This window comes from Odocoileus virginianus, chromosome 7 (genome assembly GCF_023699985.2).
Source record: "Odocoileus virginianus isolate 20LAN1187 ecotype Illinois chromosome 7, Ovbor_1.2, whole genome shotgun sequence".
Taxonomy (NCBI): Eukaryota; Metazoa; Chordata; class Mammalia; order Artiodactyla; family Cervidae; genus Odocoileus; species Odocoileus virginianus.
Genome location: NC_069680.1, coordinates 51,859,763 through 51,886,301, shown reverse-complemented (window position 1 = coordinate 51,886,301; position 26,539 = coordinate 51,859,763). Strand labels below are relative to the sequence as shown.

General features: G+C 41.1%; 1 protein-coding gene across 6 annotated transcripts in view; it reads right to left on the bottom strand.

Moving 5' to 3' along the window:
* Nucleotides 1-363: 363 nt before the first annotated feature.
* CABCOCO1 (ciliary associated calcium binding coiled-coil 1) overlaps nucleotides 364-26,539 on the bottom strand; it is a 184,431-nt gene continuing 158,255 nt past the window's right edge. For 2 of the 6 annotated variants that reach the window (XR_011488758.1, XR_011488760.1), the window contains 3 exons: nucleotides 10,475-10,550; nucleotides 8,027-9,125; nucleotides 364-7,836 (listed from right to left, as the gene is read on the bottom strand). Coding sequence is in view for 3 of the 6 variants with exons in the window: in XM_070470704.1 (XP_070326805.1) it covers nucleotides 9,112-9,125; nucleotides 10,475-10,550 (90 nt within the window). In the remaining 3 variants the exon portion in view is untranslated. Of the gene's footprint in view, nucleotides 9,126-10,474; nucleotides 10,551-24,316; nucleotides 24,680-25,428; nucleotides 26,082-26,539 lie in introns of those variants that run through there. The other 4 variants (XM_070470704.1, XR_011488759.1, XM_070470706.1 and 1 more) reach the window with 4 other exon arrangements.

Here is a 26,539-nt window from a genome sequence, read left to right as displayed (position 1 = left end):
CTCTTTTTTCCACTGTAACGGCAGCCGGAATCTCCACCACAGCCTCAGGGCCATGTATGAGTTCTCTGTACTCTCTCGGTGGCCCCCACTCATCAAAGACAGCACCACGGGGCCCCACATACTACTGGTGGCCACCCTGGGATTTCCCCCGCAACTTTCGGGATGTTCCCCTGGAACTTGTGGGCCCCACAACTTCCCACTCCCATCCTTACTTTCCAGAGTCTGGGCGTTCAAGGGAGTTTCTCAGTCTCCCGGCTGCTCCCCGCAGGTCTGCAAGCCCTGGACTTGCCCAGCCTCGGGACTGAAGAAAGAACCGAGTCAGTGACAGAGACATCAGTGGCTTAATTGGTGGGGGGAGCTTACCTGTCTGAAGCAAGGTCCTAGAGCTTCGCCCCAGTGTGCGGCAGACACTGGGTAGGACTCGGCAAGCCGGACATGGTGGCCATCTCTGTTTCCGGAGGGAGAGGGTGGATATTGAACTCAGATTGGCTCATTGGTTACCAGGGAAACTGGCAGCAGGGACACACATGCCCCCCGTCACCCCTTTGGTAAGTTAGAGGTGGAGATGTTCTGATGTAAAGATTAGAACAATTACTAACTGGGTCTGGGGCAAGTCTGGGGGTAGGTCAGTCATGGGAGCGGGTCTAAGTGAAGCAGGCACTGGTCGAGCAGCGGGTGTACCGAGAGCAAGAGAACAGCCATCTTGGATAGCCTGAGCATATACCCAGTTAACCTGAAAATTCAATTAAAGGGCGTCCTCCAAACAGTACAGTTCATTTAAGTCTAACTATGCACGTTCTTGGAAAAGCCAGACTACATGAAACTGACATTATGAGAGCTGCATTTTGCATTGAAATAGAAATTGAAAAAGGAATGCATTTGTGCTTGGTTGTTTTGATAGGATTTTACTGATAGGACGTTTGGAGAGAAGGGTTTACAGGGAAAATATCTAGTTTTTGGTTTACTATCAGTGAAAATTTCCCTCAATTCTTACCCCATTGCTTTATTTACAAAGGGTAATGTATTTTTGCCTTGGAACATCATTGCTGCTTTCTCTCTTGCTTACCTGGAAGTTCTTGGAATATTTAAGGGTTGCAGCTACTGAGATGAGTACTGACTTCTGCATTGGTTTTTCTTTAATTTTATACTAGAATTAATGAGGACAACAAATGACTGTGCCGATAAACCCATTCCGCTTCGTGACACACTCTGGCAATTGGCAGATGGTCTATCTTGCAAAGGATTGCAGAAGAATGAGAAGAATGCTGGTAGGAGAATGGGTCCTACTTATTTGAAGCCAGTTTCTTCCATTTTTCTCCTGGTATTTAGTGTCTTGTCTCCTAATATTTTTCTTCACTCTTAATTGGATGGGTGGCCTTCCTTTGCTATGTGTGTTTTTCCACTTGGTTCAACTTCTACTTCCAATTCCAACATTTTCATTCTTTGCCACTGAAAACTTTGTTCGAACAACCTTTGGGTGAGTGTCTGCGGGTATTATTCCATAAGAAGCCTGCAGCTTGATTCAATCTTCGGATAAAATTACAACCGGAAAAACAGCAAAGTGAATAAAAAGAGACAAGAGGTGCTGAGTGGCAAGGGCAATCTTGTCACAGTGGTGTTATCCCAACCACTGTGAGCCTGGGTGCAGGGCATGTGCCTGTGCTGAGGTGTGCCTGGTGCTATTTTGTCTTTATTACCATGCCTTGAATGCAATTACCTGTTGGATATTTTGTGTTTCTCTTTGAACATATTAACCTGTGTTCTAGGCCTTGGAGTGTAAGAAACCTACTTGTGAGTGTCTAGGAATCCAGATACTGTTTTTTGCTTTAAAATGTCCTTTTAAGAAAGGAAAAGAACCCTCCACTTGCTGCTAAGAAAAAAACCCAAAAAACAGTCCCTTTTCACAAATTCCTGTTGGAGAGCTAATAGCCCTAGAAACTAGTTTGGGTATCTCTATGGATATTTGGTTATTTTAGCTCAGAATTTTGCCCTTGAGTTGTTTGATATTCTCTATTTCAAGCTCTTTCTTGGACACTGATTATCAAGGATTCTTTTTTAATTTGTAGATCATTTACCTGCTCCTAAGAGATGCTTCTTTTTTTCCTCAGCTTTATTGAGATATAACTGACAGATTGAATTGTAAATATATAAAATGTACAACGTGATGGTTTGAATGTGTATACATTGTAAAATGATTACCAGTCAATTAACATAGTCATCTTTGCACATGTTACATTTTGTGCACACATGCACACTTGTGTGTGTGTGTGTGTGTGTGTGTGTGTGTGGTAAGAACACTTAAAATCTACTCTTTTAGCAAATTTCAAGTATTTGATACAGTGTTGTTAACTATAGTCATAATACGTCTTAGACGCCCAGAACTTACCCCTCTTATAAGCGAAAGTTTGTACCCTTTGACCAACATTTCCCCAATCTTCAAGTCTTGGCAATCACCATTCTACTCTCTGGTTTCATGAGTCTGACTTTTTTAGATTCCACATATAAGTGAGATCATATTTGTTTTTCTGTGTCTGGTTTATTTCACATAACATAGTATTCTCCAGTTTCATCCATGTTGTCACAAATGGCAGGATTTCTTTCCTTTTCATAGTGGAAGAATATTCATTCCTATCTATCTATCTATCTATGTCACATTTGCTTTGATGGACACTCAGGTTGTTCCCATATCTTGGCTGTTGTGAATACTGTTGCAATGAACATGGGAGAGAAGATAGCCTTGAGTTACTGATGTTATTTCTTTTGGATATATACCCAGAATGGGATTGCCTGATTAAAGAGAGACGTTATTCTGTAGGAATTGGTTTTGATGGTCTCAGGATGGAAAACTACTCACATCAAGAGGCTCTGAGATACTTAAACCACTTTTGCAACTGGCTCCCAGAGACTGTCCTTTTTACTTTTTGGTGTCTTTAAAAAAATTTATTTTTAATTGGAGGATAATTGCTTTACTGTGTTGTGTTGGTTTCTGCCACCAGTTCAGTTCAGTTCAGTAGCTCAGTCGTGTCCGACTCTTTGCTACCCATGAATCGCAGCATGCCAGGCCTCCCTGTCTATCACAAACTCCTGGAGTTTACTCAAACTCATGCCCATCGAGTTGGTGATGCCATCCAGCCATCTCATCCTCTGTTGTCCCCTTCTCTTTCTGCCCCCAACCCCTCCCAGCATCAGGGTCTTTTCCAATGAGTCAACTCTTCGCATGAGGTGGTTTCTGCCATACATCAACATTAATCAGATTACTCAGTCATAGATATTCACATGCCCCTTCCTCTTGAACTTCCTTCCCGCCTCCCACTCCATCCCACCCCTCCAGGTTGTCACAGAGCACCAGGCCAAGCTCCTGGTGGCACTATATGGCAACTTCCCACTAGCTATCTATTTTACATATAGTAATGCATATATTTCAATGCTACTGTCTCAATTCATCCCACTCTCTCCTTCCTCCACTGTGTCCCTAAGTCTGTTCCTAGAGAATGTTCATGAAATCCTAACCCCGTAAGGAAAGACTGTACTTGCTGGTAGGGAAACAAGACTTAAGGGAGATTGTCAGGGTTCCCTTACACCTTAAAGACTCTTGAACTGTGTGACACTGAGGGTCACTTCCAGTTCTGATATTATCCAAGAATGTGGCAGTTCCTTTTTCTACTGATACAGCCTCCCTCCCAGCTTTTGGCTGAGTGTCTTCCACGACAGGGAACTCACTCCTTGAGTAAGGCATTCTTCAGCATTTCTGTAATTGTGAAGATTATCTCCCCACTCCCTGGAACCCCCATGGAGCCTCTTTCTAGAGCAAAAGGGACTCATCAAATCTCTATTCACATGACAGATCTTCAGTACTGTCATATCTTCTTTAAGTCATTCTTTTGGGGGCCAAACATCTCTAGGGTGTTAACTGCTGTCCAGGCGTGGACTACTCTTGACCACTCTTGTCTGTAGAAACTCCAACCAGTCAGTCTATATTAGAAACCAATATGAAGAACTGAGGGTGCTCAAGTGATAGAATTATGTATCCTCACTGACAGGGCTATGGTATCCTCGGTGTGGTCTAACCAGTGAAGACTGGGCTGGGGCTAAGGAATCCCTTTCTGGAAGCTTTTCATTGTTCTTGTTCAGAGAAGAAACACCTGCCTCTAAATATCAAAGTAATCCAGGCTCATAGGCATTACCTAAGATTTGACATTTCTGCTGGGATAATACAGAGAACCATGTAAATTCAAATTTATTCAAAATCCAAACTGTGATTTCTAAACTGACCCTACCTTTGGTTCCTCTTCTTGACTTTGCTATTTCTGAGAGTAGGACCCAAATTCTTCCATGTCTTTTTGACTTCCTTTTCTCTACCATATTCTTACAAATGGGTACCATTTCTCCTCCATGGGCTCTAGTTCCTTGGCCCTAGTTCCTTTCCCAAATGCAACCTACTTTTCATCTGATACTGGGAGTGTGCAAAATGGATGGCATTCCTGTACTAGTTTACACAATCAGATCTTCTTTAGAGGTCATACGGAGGAGAGGGCTGAGACAAAAAAAAAACAACAACAACAACTCTTAAGCAGTGCTAATCTGCATTTTCTTAAGACATATGTGCAAGAGGGCTAAGGTACATGTGACAGGAAGTAGAAAACAAAACTATTCAACTTCTTAAAGAGCCTCATGTAGAAAGGGCCACAAGAGGAACACATTCCCAAACTGAGTAATCATCTACAAATAGTTAAAACATAAGTTCCTCCAGCCTCGGCTGCAGGAGTAGGGCAGAGGTCCTGGTTGAGAACTTTGATTTCCCACAGATTGTTTGAGTCTTAAATGAAGTTTGGAAAGGTTCCCTGACATCAAAGGCTGTTCCTTTTGGCTAATCGATTGAGTCTGCTGTGTCTGTCCTCCCCTGAGCCCCCTACGACTGGCAACATATGTCAGAGTCTCCCTTTTGCCAGCAATTTGGAGGCTTGTGATAATAAAACATCCTTTTTCTAAGTAAGGGAAAGGGTGGTCCTGGGGAATGTTAAGGCAGCGGAGAAGAGCAATGATTGACTCCTCCCTGAAAAAACAGACAAAGTCTGATCAATCCCTATCTGAATATCAAATGCATAATTTGAAAATAACACACTGAAGGGAACAGGCCCAGCCCTACTATCCTGCTCACATTAACATCTGGATCAGCTGCCAGGGCCTCTTGGAGTCGATTTTGTTCAGTTCTGCAGTGCTGCCTTGAAACCCAGGCAGAAAATGAAAGTGAGCAAATTTACCTCTGGCATTCAAAGAAATGCTTTTGGTCAAAGTGAGTATTTCTGACCATGACTCATTTTCAAAAGAAGCATTGAATTCGCTTTGTCATCTTTGCCTGGATCGGGCTCAATCGGCCCTTTTATGATTTTTAAAATATCCTATACAGCCAGGATGGCATTTATTAGGCTTCAGCTATTCAATATTGCATTTCAATATATAAAAGTCACTGTTCAATTGAATATTGAGTTTTCTAAGGAAGTAAACCTACAGAAAAGAAATTTGCAAGAATCTAAAATAAATGAGCTTAACGAAGATCAAACTGCCCTTTTGGCTGTTTCAAAGATCAAAAGATCTCTCTTTTATAGAAATCAGGAGCAGTTTGAATAGCCTCTTTCCTCTACTGCAAAGCCCTGTTTTTTCACTATCAGTGATAGCTTGGGACTGCACCATAATGGTACCAGAGGCCCTGGGGAGGAGGAAGATAGTTTCATTACCCCCAAGGCACCCAGGACTTCTGCGTCTGAAATAGCAGGTTTGTCATTTAATTTAGTCTTGAGCCCAGTAGAATGACAAAATGAAAATCTGTCCTCAGCTCCTGCAGGAGGGGGTAGGGGTAGTCTTAAAGGACATGAGAGGGTCTTTTGACAATTATTTTCAAAGCCTGTGAGTGTCTTTGTCTCTGTCTTTCAGAGAGGCTGGATTATATTGGATTACATGGCAGGAAGTTATCTTTGGGTTCACACTGCCTTCTGTTCTGCAAAACTTTGGGAAGCTGTCTAATCTCGCTAAATCTCTATTGATTCATGTGTAAAGTGGGGATAATAATATCCCCAGAGGCTTAAGCTCCATCCTACCTCAGGGCCTTTGCTCATGCTGTTCCTTCAACCTAACTTGTGCTCAGCCTCTAGGATTCAGCAGGAATGGCTCTTCTTCTGGGAAGTGTTTCATGAACTTGCAGGCCAAGAAATGCCACCCATACTCCCATCAGACAGTGTGCTATGATTTTCCTTTGTAATGGTTACCTCAATGGTAACCTCACACAGTGTAGAACATTGTGTGAATACTGTTGTCATATCTGGCTCCCTCTATAAGGGGTTAGGGAACCTAACTTATTCACCTATGAAAGTGAGCCGCTTAGTCGTGTCCAGCTCTTTGTGACCCCATGGGCTGTAACCCACCAGGCTCCTCTGTCCATGGGATTTCCCAGGCAAGACTACTAGAGTGGGTTGTCATTCCCTTCTCCAGGGGATCTTCCTGATTTGGGGATCAAACGTGGGTCTCCTGCATTGCAGGCAGATTCTTTACCATCTGAGCAACTAGGGAACCCCCTATTCACTCATGTCTACAACTAAAACAGAAGCACAAACAAAATGTTTGTTGAGTGAATGAAATGAATGGAGATAGAGCAATCAAAAGACAGCAATTCCTGTTATTCCCCTCCACTGTGACCTTCTGGGGGACGGGGGGAGCCTTGCCTCTCTACAAGTGTTGAGGTGGAGCCTCAGTGGAGTAGCTCATCCAAGAACATCTGTGGTTGTGCAGACAGACATCATCAGTCATCTCTCCACCAAATGCCTTTATCTGCTTGTTTGTCTCCTCTCTGAGAGCATCAGAACTCTTGTTCATCCCCATATGGTGCCGGTTTTCTCCTTCCTGGGATGAGTCTTCTGATTTCACAGAGAGCTCTCAAGGACATGTCTGCAGTGAAAGGCAAGAAACTGGGTGATGATCCTGGTGCTTCCAGCATGGGTTAGAGAGTTGAGTGGGGGTTGGGGGGAGTTGGAGACATCAGCCGGGCGAGGCTTATTAGTTAGATCAGTTGACACTTTTAAACATCACTACCACCATTACCATCTCCATCATCATTAACAGCTAAAAGCTTTTTTACAGTTAAAAAAACTGTAGCGTCCCCATCTAGGGAAAAAAAATTCCCATCAATACTATCAGCCATGTATGGTTGGAAATTCACCATTAGAATATTTTTTTGGGGGGTTAAGCAAATACCCACAAACTTTATTGGTTATTAACTACTGATTGTAAAATTAGTTTATCAACTCATTTCATCTATGAAGATGGTGGTAGGGAGCAAGCATTAAAGGTTTTGGTTGCTTATGTAGGCAGGAAGTGTCTCTGTCAGAGTTTAGTTGCAGATAACAGGATTCAGTCTATTAAAAAATAAATAAATAAAAAATGGATCCCATGCCAGAGATGAGGAGCTTGCAGAAGTCCCTAGAAGGGTTGGAGGAAGAAACTTTCAGCAGAATTTCCAGCAGTCACACAGTTCAGAACTGATCCACTCAGATAGCGGCCGTCTCTGCTATATGATCAAGTTGGTGAAGAAGGAAGTCACCTCTACAACTGCTGGCTCTCATCCTCACTACGCCTACCCCAACACGACCAACCAAGCGACCCGTGACTCGCCTCTCAGGTGTCACAGGGTAGGGTGTGGATCCACACGCCTCTGCCCTGTGCTGGCGAGCAGAAGTGCTTGGCGCAGCCTCTACCTTGACATCTACTTTCCGCTTCGTGATGTCCTGCGGGCAGTGTCTGCACGGCTGAAGTCAGGTGACATGTCGAACTAAGCTGCAGAGCACCCTGGGAAATGAGGCCATTCGGCTTGTCACCCTCAGCAGAGCCAAACAGTGGCTCTGAAGGGGTTGGGATGGGTGTGTGTGAACCAATCTGTAGGCTACATGGTGGGGACTGGTGGCGGGGGAGGGGGGCAAGGCAGGAGAGCATTTTTGTGAGAGAAAGGAAGAAGGGGCTGAAAATAACTTTGACTGACCTTGGCACTGTGCTTAGAGCTGGTCGTCGTTTTTCAGAGGAGGCATCTTAGGAATGCCACATGAGGGAGACGTCTGGGTTTTCTTTGGGTGGCGGTTTTGAGGTCTTCATGTGAATTATCTTGAGTGAAAAATAGCCTCCTTCTCCTGTGCCCTGACACTTATGGAGGGTGTTTTAGTGCCTTCCTTACCAAAGGAGAAAAGGTGTTTAGACTCACCTGCAACTGGGTGGCCTTTCTTCAGGCTGGTGTCCACCGGGCTGAGAAAACACTCTCGTGACAGTTGCTGAAAAGCTTTAGGTGCATCCCAGGAATGGGTGGCGCTTCTGCCTTCCCAATAAATTGCTATTTCCCTGACAAGGAGACCCCAAACGTGGGCTCAGAATTGTTCATTTTGGATGAAGCGTAGAAACCCCTCTGGGTTTTGGACAGGCAGTCAGTGGTGATAACCTGCCATCTTCTTTTTAACATTCAATCCAGCAAACACCTTAAGCTTTTATAAACATCTTCTTTTAATAGCATTGACTCCAAGCTAATAAGGCAACTAGCGAATCAAGTGAAGGTAAATTTCTCATTAACAATTTATGTAACTTTGTTGAAGAGAGCAATTCCAACTTCTGCTAATTGAGTTTGTAACAAAAAGATGGATCCATTTTACTACCACCCTCAGGACCTTAGTCACACTTCGGGAAAGGTAAAGTAACTCTTACTGGCAGACTAAGAAGTAAAAATCTAGGATGAAATGGAAGATTCCAGAACATGGTTAGAGGCCAAAAATTTCAACAGGATTGTAAAGCAGAGGCACAGACTGGCATTTCAGTGTTTTGAATTTTATTGGCCAGAGGAAGGACCCTTTGACTTGAAGCTAAAACCTTGTGTAAGACTTTGAAGATGCTAGCTTTAGGATGTGGGTGATGTGTTCAGTTTCTCCCTCTTTATTTAAGATCCTTCTGGGGAATGTAGCAGAATGTGCTGGGTAGACCTGCAAGAGGACTTACCCTTTTCAGATGATCCAAAGCCTTTCCCTCTGGCTCCAGGAGGTGGCTGTAATTCAGGAGTTTCAAAACGGAAGGGGTGAGCAAGACTTCCTAGAGTGGCAGCCCTGTGGGAGAGGGACGTGTGGTGTGTGTGAGGTCGGCCAGTGACTGAATTTGAAGAGATTTAATAATTCTTCTTGAAATTCTCAGCTTTACCCTCAGTCATTCCTCTGGAAGCCTGATTAAATGCGTATTATTTCTTCTTAAGTGATTTTACAGGTCATTTATTTTGGATTTATGAGCATCAACACATTTTAAAAGGTATTAGTGGGCTCTGCTGCTGGATACTTGTTCTCTAAATCATTAACTTTACTCTCTATCAGCATCAGATAATAAGAAATCTTTCAAATATCACCATGTCTTTTCTTATGTATTCATTCAGGCAATGAATATTTTTTAAACACCTTCTGTTTGCTAAGTTCTAGAAGTACTCCAAAGAACAAGACATTCAAGGTCTTCCTCTCACTACAGTATAGAGATTTAAATAAAAATTTGGTAAAATCTATATTACTGTGAAATCAGGGGGAATGAATTTGAATTAGTCTTTCTTTCCCATTCAATAAAAATCAAGGTCAAATGGACAGATGCAAGTAGGTTATGGTTCCTTTGTGGTTTCTTGGTGTGTGGTAACATTTAAAGTAGGAAGATGAGGTGAGTGGGGTGAAAAACTACTACTTTTCCTCTCATCACCTTCTCCCAAGGTACCTGTCCCATAGAATTTGAAATTGTCCAGTTGTTCTAAGTCTGTAGCTCCAAAAGAGAAAATATCCTCTGTGCTGGCAGAAATCTCTATACTACTTGTCTGGGGAGGCACACCTCGGCTCCTACACTGTGTACGATATCTTCTCTTTGCATCCCATTCTCAGGGCTGGAGTGTGAGGCGCTAGGACCAAGGTGGGCTGAGTAAAGAGAGAACGATTAAGTAAATCATTTCAATCATGATGGAGAAGAAAACTCAATAGGCCCAACCAAGCCAGGTAACTGGGATTATCAGGAGAGGTGAAACAAACACAGCAAAAAATGCTAGTCACCAGGTCAGGAACAATTAGGTTAAAGTGAGGGCTTGGAATGGAGGCCGTGAGCCACATTGGGTTGCAGGATGTTGTTTTTCTCTTTATCTGAAGCCATGTTTTCAAGTGTCACAGGTAAGGCCTTGTCAGCTTAAAACCCTTGGGGTTGCAAAGATGGAGCCCCCCAGAAGTGGTCCGCTGTGCAGTGGCAGGAAAGCTGGCCTCAGAGAAGCCTGGTCACTTCGCCCGTGGCTTGGGGGAAACCTGGATGATGAAGGATGTGGGAGAAGAGCTGAGGATACCATGACCTTCTCAGGAGAGCACAGTGGTTAATTAAAAAAACAAGGGGTTCAGCAGCATCCCTAAAGCTGAGACTTTGCCAAGGATTTTCCCACCCATCTCACCTGTTCTTCCGGAGGCCCTGGATGTGCCTGAGGAGCTGGAGGGAGGATGGCTGTCCTCACTTGACAGATGATGAAACTGAAACCAGCGAGAACAGGTGAGTTTAAAGTCACATGGGAACTGTGGGAGTTCCCTGGTGGTCCAGTGAATCTGGACCTTCCTGCCAATGCAGGCAACACGGGTTTGATACCTGGTCTGGAAGATTTCACATGCCGCGAGGCAACTAAGCCTGCATGTCGCAACTACTGAGCCCTCACAGTCATGCTTCTTAATGAGGGAAGCCACTGCAATGAGAAGCCCGTGTGCTGCAACTGGAGAAAACCCACATGCAGCAACAAAAATTTGGTGCAGCCAGAAATAAATAAATAAATTTTTAAAAAGTCACATGACTGTGTAGGGTCAGACCTAGGGCCTAAGTCCAGATCTTCTGATTTTAGCTGCAATTTTCTTTCCAGTACGATTTACATAGTATTCAAATGCTATGTAAAAATTAGCAATCACGAAATACAGCATTATAAACGTACTGACCCATTGAAACCTGGGATTGTAGCCAAGTCTCTGTGATTCCTTTGGAGACCTTGGCAGTCCCATGGCCATCTCCTTTTTCATCTTTTTGGCTTTGATTGGCACTGGAGGAAATGTGTGTCTGAGCATTTACTACATAACACAGAGACTGGCATTCTATCTGTCTGTGGCCACAGTCCTCTGGGTAATGGTGATCCTGGAGTACCAGGGAACACTTTATTCAGTAAGATTTCACTCATTTGCTTATTCAGCGGCTGAATTATCTTCCAGGAGTAAATCAGAAGGTTTTACCATTCTATTTGCTTGCTTTAGTTGGGAAATCTGAGGGAAATGAGTCCAATTCACTCTTTACGTTTCTAATTAAATCGTTTTACATTTCAAGCTTTTTGACAGAAAAAAAAAAACAGATAAGAAACATTGTGTAGAAAGCAGCTTTGAGAAGACACAATCCATGTGACTGCTTTGAGCAAGAAGGGTTAAAAAAGGCAACAACAAAAAACCTGCTCGTTTTTGCTTGCTTAAAAAAAAAAAAAAAAAAAAACTCAAGCCATCTCCAAATGTAGCTTAATCCATTTTCAGACTCTATACATTATGCATCAAGATTTTGTACAAAAGGAGATTGAGAGGAGTGTTTGCATGAAACCACTTCAGTGGATTAAATTTGTAGTTCAGCATATTAGACTAGAAAAGTAGACAGAACATTTTGAGAACCCTGCCTCCTTCCCGTATATGCAAAGTTCATACTTCAGATAAATACATTTTAAAGAATGGGTGGATTCTGGCAGCTGACTTTAAAAAAAAAATAGGAAAGGGTTGGGTCTTCCTTCCCCTTAGCTTAGCAGTGGCTGCAGAATCGTGAAGGACAGAAAGCGTAATTGGGAAGGTTGATCCAAGTAGTTCTGCGCTGCCTGAGGTTCCTTCAGGCAAAGCCAGCCTGTCCAAGGTGGGAAAACTAGTGTGAAGAGGCACTGCCAATAAAACGAGCTCATACAGGTACCTCAGCAATGACTGCAACCCCCCCCACCCCCAGCCTCATTTCAAAGCGGAGCTGCCGCTAAGGTTGAACATCAAAGCTCAGGATCAATCATGCAGATGTCTTCACCTCCTGGAAGTCAAACATCATTGACACCACATCTGGATGTCTGGAGGGCCACCACCATTACTACTTCATTAACTAATGGATTTGGGGGCTCTTGGAAACTCAGTATCTATTTACTCTTAGCCCAGAGTACAGGTGCCAGCGGACGAACACACTTCATCGCCCTAAGGCAAAAGTCTGGAGCATCCCAAAAGTAACCCATTTCTGGGCTGTGAATGATGGGAGGTCCTAGGGTTGATAGGTGATGGCTGGCCATGAAGCATTATGACTGTTATAAACCATGGACTGTCCAAGCAATCTAAAGAGTCTCTGAGAGTTTCCATAGTAACTTTTATTTTTTTAAGTGTTGAAAAGTTCCTAGCAGCATGGCTGGTTGCCTGGGCTACAGTGTTGTGTTGACAGCTCTGGTCCTTTTCCTGGCAGCTGAAGATTAGGACAGTGACCAATGAGAGGGTGGCGTTCTTCTCTGAACTTTCCGTCAGGCCGGTGATTCATTTTGAGACCCACATTTTATGAATGCTGTGAATTCAATGCAACGTAGCTGTTGAGGTGTCTACACTCAAATTGGATTCCATTAACTTTATGGTGTGATTAAATGTCTGGATCATGAGGACTCAGGGTTGGATTTATGTGCCTTCTGAAAGCACTTTAGAAGACTGGCAGCTTCAGTGAGTGTAATTTGATGCATGGGATTAGGAGAACAAAACCTAAAAAGATATCAGCTGAAATATAACTTGGATCTGAGAACCCAAACTTGGGAGTGGAGGTGGGCACTCACTCTCAGATGGGCAGAGTGGAGCACTATTCTGCATGCATAATTTTTCCTTCAGAATACTTTATTTTTGACATTAGAAGGGACTTGGTGGTCTGCCATTAGGGTGTTTTTCAACTTGAAGTACCTAGTCATTAATTGGGTTGCTTGCTAAAAATGCCAATTTCCAAGTCTGGCCTTCTGACTCTGCAGGGCTGGAGTGGGGTGCAGGAATTACAGACTTTCTTGGAAGAAAGTGATTTAATCCTCCTACATTTGGAGAAGTGATGTGTCTCACCTATGGCCTGAATCGCAGCTAGTGGTAAGACAGCAAGACCCCAAACTACATCTCTTTCCATTTTTCTTCAGGGATGTTTTATTAACTACTTAGTTCACACTCATTCAGATATGTATTTATGACATGGAAATTGTCAGATTTGAAAGCCACATGCACCACGTTAGAAACATCAGAGAAAAACATGGAATGGCAGAGAAAGGGAGCTTTGACATCTAAAAATTTAAAGAACTCCTGAGGTGTTAAATGGGAGCTGCACAATGCTTCTTCACGTATTTGAGTCAGTTTCAGGTAGTTCCTGACAGTCATGTATAAAATACTTTCATTTCTGCCTTTCTCTTTATGGATTTCTTTGGCTTCACATACCCTACAAATATACAGCATCTGGAAATTCCAGATGAAATTAAAAACTTCATTATTACTGCTTGTACTTACTAGTTAATTTTTTTAACTTATGAATTATATTTTCAGATTCTTTGTAACTTCCTATTGAGTGGTCAGTATTTTTTGTATTGCTTTTAAAGAGCTGTTTATATATTAAAGTTATTAACTCCAAATCTGTTATACATATTGCTGAAAGTATTTTTTTTCAGTTTTTTGTTTTCTATTTTTATTAATGGTAAATTTTCTTTTACATGAAGCAGTTCAGAATTCTCCTGTAGTTAAAATTTTACTCCTTACCTGTTCTTGTCTTTGTACTGTTACTTCATTTCTTTTATTTGTTAAGCCCTCTCTATCATGAGGTCAGGAAGAGTCACTCATACTTTCTTCTAGTTGTTTTGTAGTTTTAATATTTGCATTTAATGCTTTAACTCATTGCTATACTCTGTAACATGTAACATATAAAACACAAACAGATAACATATAAATATTTTTCCTTAATTATCTCAGCATCATTTCTTGTAGATTTCTTTACTTTCCAATTGGTTTATCAAGCATGTCATAAGAATTCTTTATTGCATACTGAGATACTATGCTAAATATTTTTAATGAATTTAAAAATTTAATGACTACAGATTCCATTAGATCCTCATAATAAAATTATAGTATAATTATTTTTATCCCCATTTTACAGGTGAGTGAACTGAGGCCTAGACACCTTATCATACTTATCTACAAAAGGCAGATCTAAGAGGGGGTCTCAGGTTTAAGTGCCTCCAAATTCTTAGATTTGGTCACCCATGTAAATTTCACCATATAACAAACTCCTAGTGTTATAGCTGTTTGGGATTCTTTATTGTTTTACTAACTTGGCAGCTCTGTGCTGCACTTAGTTGGTCAGTTGTGTCCGACTCTTTGTGACCCCATGGACTGTAGTCTGCCAGGCTCCTCTATCCATGGGGATTCTCCAGGTAAGAAGACTGGACTGGGTTGCCATGCCCTCCTGTAGGGATCTTCCTGACCCAGGGATCAAACTGGCTCTCCCACATTGCAGGCAGATTCTTTACCATCTGAGCCACCAGGGAAGCCCAGTTTGGCAGCTAGTTTTGCACCACCAGGGAAGCCCAACTAATATCATACTTTTAAGCATTTCAGCTTTCAGAAATACTTAAAAGTATTTCAGAAAACCATCTTCTGGACTTACCTGGTGGTCCAGTGTTTAAGAATCTGCCTGAAAATGCAGCGGTCACGGGTTTGATCCCTGATGTGGGAAGATTTCTCATGCCGTGGGGCAACTAAGCCCATGTACCACAACTACTGAGCCTGTGCTCTAAGGCTTGCAAGCCAACCGCGTTCACCATAGCTACTCAAGATATGTGCCTAGGGACTGTGCAAAACAAGAGAAGCCCCCACAGTAAGCCTGAAAACCCAAATGAAGAGTAGCCCGTGCTGGCCACAACTAGAGAAACCTATGTGCAGCAGCGAAGATCCAGTACAGCCATAAATAAATAAATAATAAATAATTTTTTTAAAAAACGGAAGCCATTTTCTCTTCTTACTTAAGGTGTATTCATGTTAGCCTCAGACTAACATCAGTAAATACAAATCCTGAGATTTTCAGTGGAATTACATGTAAAAATGACATCTTTATAGTATTTAAATTTTGCATCAAGCAAAATACCTTTATTTTTTTATCTGACTTCTTTTTTTAGAATAGAATTCCTCATGAGTTTTTAATGTAGATAATATTATAATCTACAAATAATGATTTTAGCTTTGTGATAGTTATGCTTTTAATTTCCTTATGTTGTCTTAATCCAGGGTAAGAAAAGTGATGGAAACAGCCAGCCTGTGTACCTGTGTCCTTTTCCTCTTCCTTATATAAAACATTCATGAAGGACTTCTCTGTGCCAGGCACTGTCCCAGACCTTGCAGGTATAGCACAGAAGAAGACAGAAACAGCACCTGCCCTCCTGCAGCTGTATCCTGGGCTGGGAGACACACATTTAGCAGCTAATTATTACTAATTCATTAATTCCAACCCCTATCTCATTTTTGACTTTAATGGGAATGTACCTAGTGTTTTAGTCCAAGTCAGTATGAGATCTTCTTTAATATGCTATGTCCTTCTAAGGCAAGGTTCTAGTTTTTTAAAGTCAGGGATGTCCCTGGGGCTTTAAGAAAAGGCTTCTCAACGTTACCTTAAAAATAAAAATACTATTGTCAATCCATCCATTTTATAAACAATAAACTCAAAGCTCAGAGGGCTAATGGAGCATGCCCGACATCCTGCAGGGTTTATTTTTGTGTGTGTGACTGAATCGTCCATGGAACCCAGCTTCTAGAACTCATCTTGGTACCATCAGGGCAATGCGCCTATTCACCCACAGCTTTGATCCCCAGCTTAGGAAGATCCCCTGGGGAAGGAAATGGCAGCCGGCCCCAATTTCTTGCCTGGAGAATTCCATGGACAGAGGAGCCTGGAGGGCTACAGTTCATGGGGTGGCAGAGTGGGACATTCCTGAGCTACTGAGCACACAAGCACCTGTCATGTCTCCAACTTAGATTGAGAACTTTTTCAGAACAGGAGCCGTTTCTTGGAAGCATTCTGTGCTCCCATGGGTTGGAATAGCACCTGCTGCTTTCTGATGGTCGCTGCTGTAAAGACTCCCTGCTTGCTCCAGAGAAGACAGGCAAAGGGCACAGAAGCTTCCGGAGTTGGTCCAGAAGTTGGCAAAGGGCAAAGACACTGAAGGCTAGAGTGTAGCATCAGCCTATCAGAAGTGACATTTACTTTTTTTTTTTGACATTTTACTTCTTATTTGTTAAAAAAGTTAACATGGAATTTATAGAAAAAAACTTTAAAAATCACCTGAAACCTTACCATCAACAGGTAACTTCCATTTTATTTGAATACTTTATCTTTGTATATCATTTTTTCCCCACAAAACACTTATCATATTGAGTGATAGATTTTTCCTCTAATATCTTGAACAATTTCCCAAGTCTGTAATTATGTCATCTTTTTGTTTGTTTTGTCTCATCAGTTAAGGCCTGGCCCTTGAGTTTCCCTTTGCTGTGCTCTGGTGGTTCATCTATCTATTCATTTTGAAAGAGTTCTAACAAATAAAGGAGCCTATGAGGACACCTTGAATAAAGACACTTAACTGAATCTAAAATGGCCACACTTGGTTGAATGAATGATGACCTTGTCATCAAAATTTCAGCAGAAAGGAAATGGTACTAATAATTCAATAAGAGTCTAGCACCTTAAGAACTGAATAGGTTTGGTTTCAAAAATTTCTAGCTATTTTTCATAGACATGTTGGAATGCAATAGCTTCTTCTGTGGCAAACATTTAAAATACCACACCCACACAGAGAGATAATAATCAGCATCAGCAGCATAATCTTTGAAAAAGAGGAAAAAATAAGTCTTTTATCTGTCTACCTACCTACCTATCCATCTAAATTTGGAATTGAAGAATGCTGAGAACGCTAGGACATTCCACGGTATAAAATATGGAAAAAAACACCATCACAAAAAACATTATGGAGGAAAGAGCATTTGCTGGAGTAGAAATGGCAGGGGCCTGCCCAACAGCCATTGTATATTTTTTCCCTCTTGAAAGGAATTCCAGTTTTGTTCAACTACTGGCTGACCATGTTTCAGGGCCACTCTTCCACCCCTGCTGGTGAATCCTGACTCATCGAAGTTAATTCTGATCGTCCTACTTCCCTTACCGGTATCTGGTTTAGAATTGATAATGTGATACAATTCTGGCTGAAGGGACACAGGAAAAACTCTCCCAGGAGGCTTTGAGAAAAGTTTTTCTTCTTGTTAAAATGAAACATAAGCGAAGAAAAGATTTGTGAGCATATAGCTGTCATCTTGGAATTGCTGCTGCTGCTGCTAAGTCGCTTCAGTCGTTTCCGACTCTGTGCACCCGATAGACGGCAGTGGGCTCCCCCATCCCCGGGATTCTCCAGGCAAGAACACTGGAGTGGGTTGCCATTTCCTTCTCCAGTGCATGAAAGTGAAAAGTGAAAGTGAAGTCGCTCAGTCGTGTCCGACTCTTAGCGACCCCATGGACTGCAGCCCACCAGGCTCCTCCATCCATGGGATTTTCCAGGCAAGAGTACTGGAGTGGGTTGCTATTGCCTTCTCCGATCTTGGGGATTAGAAGGGGACAACTCAGGACAGTAGCCAAGGTGCTGAAGGGGATGCCACAGGCAGAAATGATCTGGGTCCTCCATAATGTCATTGAGGCTCCCCACCTCTGAGCTTCTTTCTTGTAAGATTATGTAGTATATTTTTTATAATTTTTGAACCATTTTGAATTTAAGATTTTATTGCTTTGTAGCCAAAAGCACTCTAAATGGCACAGGTGGTCACCAATAGCAAGTAAACAAGTGGTTACAGAACGTGTGTGAGGGAGGGAAGAACTAAATTCTGCTTCTATTTCCAATTCTGTCTATGATCTGACTGTGATGTTTATTTTTACCTATGGACTGTCCACTACCCAGATCAGAAAATAATGCTTCTGAAATACACATTAATCTTTAGAACCAGATATAGTTAACATCAAGGGGCAACATACCAATATTTGCTCTAGTAAGGGCTTTAGCTAGGTTCAGGAGTAGAAATCTAGTAAATACTTTTTAGTGAATCAAGGAGTTGAGGAAACAACCTTGGCTTAAGGGAAAAACTATTAGCAAATTAATAATCTAGAGTCTTGTTTATGCTTATTATATTAGAGAAATCCCAAGCCATCCATAGACATTTAAAAAATTACTAGCCTCACTTAAAGTAGGAAGTATTGAAGGTGTGGCCTCTCATGAGAGTTTCCTGAGTGTGCAGTTCATCATGCTTGAGAGGCTCAGTCAATTATTTCATAGAAAGTCTGTTTAGAAGGGACTGTGGGCTTATACAAGCTAAGAAGTAATTACTTTATGCAATAAAACTATAAGCAGGCCCCTAGTTAATGAATTTGCTGGTGGTTCTCCCAATTTATAGACATTGACCCATATGAGGTATACTGCATATGCATAAGCACAGAGAGACATATTCATTAGTTAATTAGGGCAAGTCAAGTTGCGTTGACAGACAGACTCAAGAGTGGAGTCACTCTCAGAAATGGAAGTTTCCTTCTCCCTCATGAGACAGTCTGGGTGTGTGATCTGGGTTGGCAGGTGTCACCTGTTACGTGGTCCTTCAGAAACCCAGGCAGACAGCTGCTCTGTCACCTTCCAGTCATCACTGGCTCGCTGCCATCCAGCCGGCAGAGAGGGGAGGGAAAGAACACAGACGAGCTGTGGTCTGGGCTTGAGAGATGCTCTTCAAGGAGCACAATGCACTTGTGTTCCTATTCTGCTGGCTGGAACCTGGTCCCATTGTCATACCTCACCGCAAAGGGATCAGGAAAATGGAGACCAGCCATGTGCTTAGGAAAAACAGGAGAAGGGGTTTGCTGGACAGCTTCTGACACACATGTGGAGTCACAGAAAGAGGACCAGGAACCTCGTCCTCCCTAGATAGAGTCCTCGGTGCATAGTTCAAATGTGCTTGCCCCTCACCGGCCACCTTCAAGTCTCTGCTGAAAACCCTTCAATAACTTACTATTAATATATTCAGGACAAAGATAAAACTCTTTATCCCAACATAATCTAATATCCTTTAACCCAGGGGTCTCCAACACCTGGTGGTCTGTGACCTGTTAGGAACCAGTCCACACAGCAGAAGGTGAGCAGCGGGCTAGTGAGCAAAGCCTCATCTGTATTTACAGCCGCTCTGTATCACTGGCATTGCCACCTGGGCTTCAGCCTCCTGGCATATCAGCGGTGGCATTAGATTCTCATAGGAGCATGAACTGTGAACTGTACATGCGAAGGATCTAGGTTGTGTGCTTCTTATGAGAATCATCTCAAAACCATCCCCGCCTCCTCCCGACCCCTCAACCATGGAAAAATTGTCTTCCACGAAACTGGTTTCTGGTACCAAAAAGGTTGGGAACTGCTACTTTAATCTATTAATTTCCAATTTTGGAAAATGCCCCTTCTCCCTTTCAAGGCTCCAGTCACACAGGCCCCATTTCACATCCTCTTATTTCCTATATTCTCTTTTCCCAGGGATTTTGCACTTGCTGTGCCCTTTGCCTAAAAACTGTTCTCTCCCTTCTTTGCCTAATTTGTGCCTACTCATCCTTTCAACGTGATTCTCCCAGGGGAACTTGCCTGGATTGTTCAAATTCCTCTAAATCAGCTCTCATTGTAGACTATACTGTTTCCCCCCACAGTACCCATTACAGTTATTCTTTTATAATTGTTTGTGTGATTGATTAAAATCCACCTCTTACACTAGACTATAAACTCCATGAGGTCAGTGAATATGTCGGTTTTTGTTTATGAATGTTTAGCATAGCTTCTTGTCTACAGAAGACACTCAGTAAATATTTGTTGAATATCAGGATATTTGAATAAATGAATGAACGATTGCATGGGTGAAGATCTGGATTCTAGTTTGGGCCCTGCCACAAATTAGCCATGTGATCACAGAGTTTTTACTATTTGGGGCCTCAGTTTCTTTGTCTGCAAAGAACGGAACTACATGATGTTTAAAACTTTCAGCACAATGGTCCTATGGTCCTACTATTTTAAAACTGAATCCTGTGGGTCATTATGTTTGTTCCAATCACTCCAAACAATCAGCTATGTTTCCTAAGCAGATGTTACAAGTTCTGTATCTGGCAAGTAGAGTAAAAACATATTTTATTCTTTTGTCTTGAATTTTTGATGATTATAAATTCAGTGCAAACTTTAACTTTATCCTAATCCATGAAGTTCAATCATAGCTGAAAAGGGGATTGGATAATGTTAATAAAAAATACTAGCACCAATGATTATACAGAAAAAGATAAGGAAATAAAACCTATAAATATGTTATTAGTCACTGTAAGGGATTAATTCTGGTTTGGGACTGGAAAATGAGTATCATGTTACTTTTATTCTATTTGAATTTGCACCTTGGCTTTATGAAAGTCATGTTTTGACAGTGCCTTAATATAAATGTTCATTGGTATAAGAACAAGGGCTTTTATCCTCCTTTTGATTTTGAGATTGATATTCAATAAAAATATTAATATTGAGGCTATATTAACCCTTTTTAGATGATAGGATGACAAGTGACCATTATCAAGCTTGATTTCAAGTTGCTGGATAGCATCAATTCCATGAACTCCGTAAAGTCAAGGACCTTATCTGTCTTATTTCATCCTAATACCTAGAAAGTGCCCTGAGTAAATAACAAATTAGATTTAAAAAAAGAAACACCAAATGACCGTTGGAGACATCTGAACTCAACATTCCCTGAAGCTAAAAGTTAAATAACACAAAATTCTGGCAGCTCCGACAAAAATGTGATGAATTGATCTCTGTTGTTGGTAGTTCCATGAACAAGAGAAAGACTGTAAGAACCAAAGAAAATTTTCATATTCTGTCTTAATTTTGAAATTTGAATTCCAACAAGATGGTATTATTTTGATTTAGATTCCTTTTTGTTTAGGAAACCTAAACTAACAGTTATTTTGGCTGCTACAAAGAGGTCCTGACTCCTCTTATTTAACAAACCAATGTCCAGGAAAGAAAAGATTTTGGTGTCCAGAGGAGGGACATCTTCTTGAGACCCTGAAACTTGAGATATCATAAGTATTTCTCCTATGCAATTGTTGAGAAAAGTAGCACGTTTCTTCTCTAGGGGAACTGAAGCATAATGAAATGCAATCTAAGAACATGCAAACTTATTATCTACCAGGATGGTTGAATGGTTCCAATCAAATGGAAGAGAGAAATAAGGGCTTTATATTCGGATTTTGGAAAAATGACTCCACAGCTATATTTAGGTGCAACAGTGCCTGCAAATACCTGAAAGAGTGGCAGTCTGTGACTTGCTTGTATCATCATGAGTATATTTTCTATTTGAAACTTTCTGTTAGGGTGAGGACAAAATCACCGCAAATTATTCCTGCAAATGGAGAAAAGCTATCTCACTGTGGATGGTAAGAACAAGGCTGCTACGTGTCTACGTGAGAGGTTGTGACTGTTATTCAGATGGCTCCTCAGAGGGCTGCCTTTGTGCCAAAGACTGCGAAGAGTAGGTGGACCCTGTTTCTAAAAAGTAAAAAATATTATTTATTTCTCCCACTCTTAGCAACTGCTAAGAAGTGGAGCTATAGCTTTTATGAGAATTCACTCTTTTCCATGCCTCCATGTATAGAAGTCCTGGCATCTGGGAGATGACCTTTTAAAAATATGAATCTGATGTCACTGACTACTTAAAACTTATCAACAAGTAACCCATTGCTTTTAGGGTAAAAATAAAAATCTGTACTGTGGGGCTACAGTTCCCTTAGAGAGCTCTGGCTATGACCAGTTGTACAGCCTCCTCTGCAGCTCAGGGACTTTGCACATGCTTTTCTCTCTCTCTGCCTGAAATCCATCTTCTTCCACCTTATGTGAAGTTGAATCCTACCTCTCACAATCCTATCTCTTGTGTCTCAAGCGGCAAAACATGTGAGAAGTTTCCTTGATCTCCCAGACTAGATCAAGTTCTTTTTTTCAATATGCTCATAATTTCTTGAAACCTGTCTTTATCATAGTCAGCATTGGCTGTCTCCCTTTCCTAGATGGTGATGGACAAGGAGGCCTGGCATGCTGCAGTCCATGGGGTCTTGAAGAGTCAGACAATGACTGAGCGACTGAACTGAACTGAACTCTCCTAGATTATTAGGACACAGGCCCTGTCTGTTTGTCTCACTACTAAATGCCTGGGCATGTAGTAGGTACTCAATGAACATACAGCATGTACATAAATGAACAAATGGAGCTGGGTCATGCATTCCATCCCTGCATACATTTTCTAAATACTTAATATGCTTACAATACAAATAAGTTTGTTCCCTTATTATAACTAAAACCCCAAATGGTCAGTTTTCCCTTTGTTTCATATCGACTATGAGATAGCTGGATGAAGGTAAGGTTAAGTATATGGGCTTTGTAATCACACAAGCCTAAGTTCAAAACCTGGTTCAACCATTACTGGCTGTGTAATCACTGGAAAGTTACTTAAATTTTTTTCTCTGCTCCAGTTTCCTCATCTGCAAAACAGGTCATACCTGGATTTCAAGCCCTGATCTGTCAGTTGTCAATTGTGCAATTCGGTTCAAGTTAGTCATCTCTCTAAGCTTCAGGCTCCTTAACTATACAATTAGGCTAGTAATATCTGTCTGTCTATCTCTTAGGGTTATTAGGAGGATTAAAAGTATATGAAAGTGAAAGTGTTGCTCAGTCATGTCAGACTCTTTGCCACCCCATGGATTGTAGCCTGCCAGGCTCCTCTGTCCATGGAATTTTCCAGGAAAGAATACTGGAGTGGGTTGCCATTTCCTTCTCCAGGGGATCTTCCTGATGCAGGGGTCAATCCCGGGTCTCCTGCATTGCAGGCAGATTCTTTACTGTCTGAACAGGGAAGCCTTTAAATGTACATACACAATATATATATATATATGTATACATATATACATAGATATTTAAATTTGCTTATAAACATATGAAAGGTGCTCAGTCTTTGTGAGGTAAAGCAGTAAAAGCAAATTAAAGCAAGAGTTTGACAGCATTTTCTATCAGAATACTAAAGATAAAAAACTGTCTAATGCATCTGTTATTAATGATGTAAAGAAAGAGTTATCATACACTGTTGGTAAAGTATCCTTGGAAGGCACGTTGGCAATATCTATCAAAATTGGAAATACAAATAAAATTTGACCTAGAAATTTATCTCCTTAGGAATTCATTCCTGAGATATAATCAAACATGTTCACACAGATGGCAACATGACACTGTGATAGCAGAAGTGTGTGTTAGCCTCTCAGTCATGTCCGACTCTTTGCAACCCCATGAACTGTAGCCCACCAGGCTCCTCTGTCCATGGGATTTCCCAGGCAAGAATATGGAGTGGGTTACCATTTCCTTCTCCAAGCAAAAGCACTGAAAACAATACAAAGTCCATTAATAGAAATAGTTAAAAAGTTATAGAATTTCTAAAATGAAATACTCAATACATAGTCATTAAAAAGTGTGTGCTCAGTCACATCCAACTCTACAAACCCCATGGGCTGTCACTAAAAAATACTGCTAGAGAATTATCTTAAGATACATTATTTCACAAAAAAAGCAATGTAAAGAACAATGCAAACTCTGTGTGTGTGTTTTTAAAGAAGACCACTCTATACAAGTATCCAGTTGTTTAAATGGGCAAAAAATATTTTCCCATGGACTTACTGAAAGCTGTGGTTGCCTCATGGGAAAAGAAATGAAGGTACCTAGCCAGGGTGAAATTTATTTTTCATTGTCCACACTGTTTTATTCCTTTTTTTGGTAATAGCGTGCATATATTGCTTTACTGATTCAAAATTAATTTAGAAGAGTAGAGACTGTGAATTAAAATTTGTAGTTACTGCTACTACAATTGCTCTTTCTCCTATTATTAGATGTTACAGTCAGGCTATTGCAGGGATCCCTGGGCTGGTCCAACACTAAAGACATAAGAAAACAGGGTGACAAGTTAGTTACCACAGGGGGGATGTACTGATCCACATGTTCCAGTGGAGAGACAGAGAAGGCTGGGAAGTCTGGCAAAGTGGTTGCCCCAAACAACTGGACAGTAGGTATCAGGGATGGGCAGTGGGTTTTGGGTTATCCTAAGAGGTAAACAGAAACCAAACCTTAAAAAAAAAATCCTTTAATGTGAATTTATTGAGTTATCAGAACAATCGCAAAAAATAAGTATTACCTTCACTTAACGGATGACCAATTAGAGGGTGAGCAGCCTGTCCAAAGTCACACATCAGACCCTGGGAGTCTTACTCCAGAGGCTGGCTTTCAGTGTTCATATAGTGTATTGTTTTTGTGTAGTTTTTAGGGATCCAACTGCTTATTTTTTATTCAGTTTTGAACTCTTTGTACCTTTGCTCAAAATCAGCACTCTTTATTAGAAATGGAGGTCCACTGTTGTGCCAATGGTTGCATTTGAAGCTGTATGGGTATTTTAAGAAGCTCCTTTATTTCCTATTTGTGGTTTCTCTAGTTTCACCTCTGTTTTCCCTGGAAAAAAGACGGATTGATGAAATTAAGACTTGTGAGCCTTTCTAGTGATCTCTGATGGCCATCAGCATTTTCAGTTAGGAAGGACAGCTCAAGAAACCTTAGCTCATTCAGGCCTTCCAGACTCAGAACTGCATGAACAATAAAACACAGTTTCATCTTAAGGACTTCTCTTACTTTGCTGATCAGTGTAGTTAAAAAGACCAAATGCTTCCAGATCTGTCTCTGCCCTAAATGAATATATTTTGGGCAGTCCCCTTGGTACTGATGCAGTAAGCAAGGTTATAGCCCAAGCTCAGAGCACGGACAGAACATATTCGACCAAGCGCCACCCAGATGCAAGTACATTTGGTTCCAATATAAACTGGAAACTTCTTGAAGAAATGGTCCCCTCCTTGCAATGCTCTACATTCTAGAACACTCTGAAGTCTCAGAAATTGGGAAAGGGCTGAGGTAGTAGTCAATTTAATTTGCCAAACTAGGGACAATCAGTTGGCAAATGGATATTTACTTTTGAAATTATATTTTTAATAATGGTATTTAAAGGCTTGAGATGTTTCCAATCATTCTACTGCAATATAATGGTTAATTTTAAGAGCTCTGTGAGTTTGATTTGTATTTAAGATTTTTACAATCTATATATAGGTTGGCCTTTAATAACCATTTATACATTGCTTCTTTTTATATAGGTCATGTATTCTCCCGGGAGAGTAACAAGATTAGAAATAACAAATACAGTACAGAATAAATTAAAGTGCTTCAAACTGCATTATATAATTTCAGAAAATTGGTTTCACACTGAAACATTTAAATAAGAAAACCAACTGATTTAAGGAGGAAAAAAAAAAAACCTAGTACATGCATTTGAATTGCTATTGTTTAGCAAATTTTACCCTCAGCAGTATGGTGGTGGTCTGTGTTCACAAGGCTTCAGCAATGTGGCAGTTCATTTGGGTCAATATGGATAAAATCACTCTTCTTCTTTATTTTAAAATGTTGACTTCATTCTCCTTGAAGATGAATAACTTTACTAGTCAAAATGTCAAAAGAGTATTATAAAAGTAATTGTATTTTTATATATGGTTCTCCAAACTCTTATATAAAAATGTTCTTATTACACACAGTGCAATAAATTCAGAGGTTGTTATGGGACAGGAGATAGAGAAATTGGGGCCAATACTTTTCTAATTAGTTAGGATAATAAAAAGTGGGGCTTAGTTTTCCTCGCTCAACTAAATGAAGGAGATCTGGTGCTCTAGAGAGTCTATGATTCCAGCTGGTTTTTTTTGTTTTGTTAAGTTTTAGTATCACTCCCGATTCAGAGTCCTCAGGCCTTTTTCAGTTTTTCTATTCGTGCATTAAAGGCCTCTTCCTGCATTTGCAGCTTTTCGTTTATCTCGGTCTGTGAAGACAATCATAAAAAAGTGGTTATGATGGAGCTATCTTTTGCTGCACATTGTCTTTGTGGTTTTGACATACTATAGTGCCTAAAGACAGACATTATCCCTCACACACCTTCCTGTTTTGCAGACATAGCTGTGTTTCAGCCTGTAGTGATGTGATAACACTTTATCATATTTCTCTGCACAATCCCAATGTATAGCATGTCTGCTATGAACAGGAAGTGGTATTTGGACAGCATTTTTCACATAGGCTTGTGTTGGAAGATAGGCTAATTTGTCTGCATTTTCAGACAGACTTCACCAACAAGCGCCGAATCAGAGGACTGCTCTCGGCCCAGTTACTGCAGTGTTGTTGGTTCTGCGCCCCGCTGCAATGGATGTTTTTGTCTCCGTGTAATACATTCTAATTGGGATCCCAGAAAGCTTCTGTTGTGAAATCATAACACAAATAATCTCA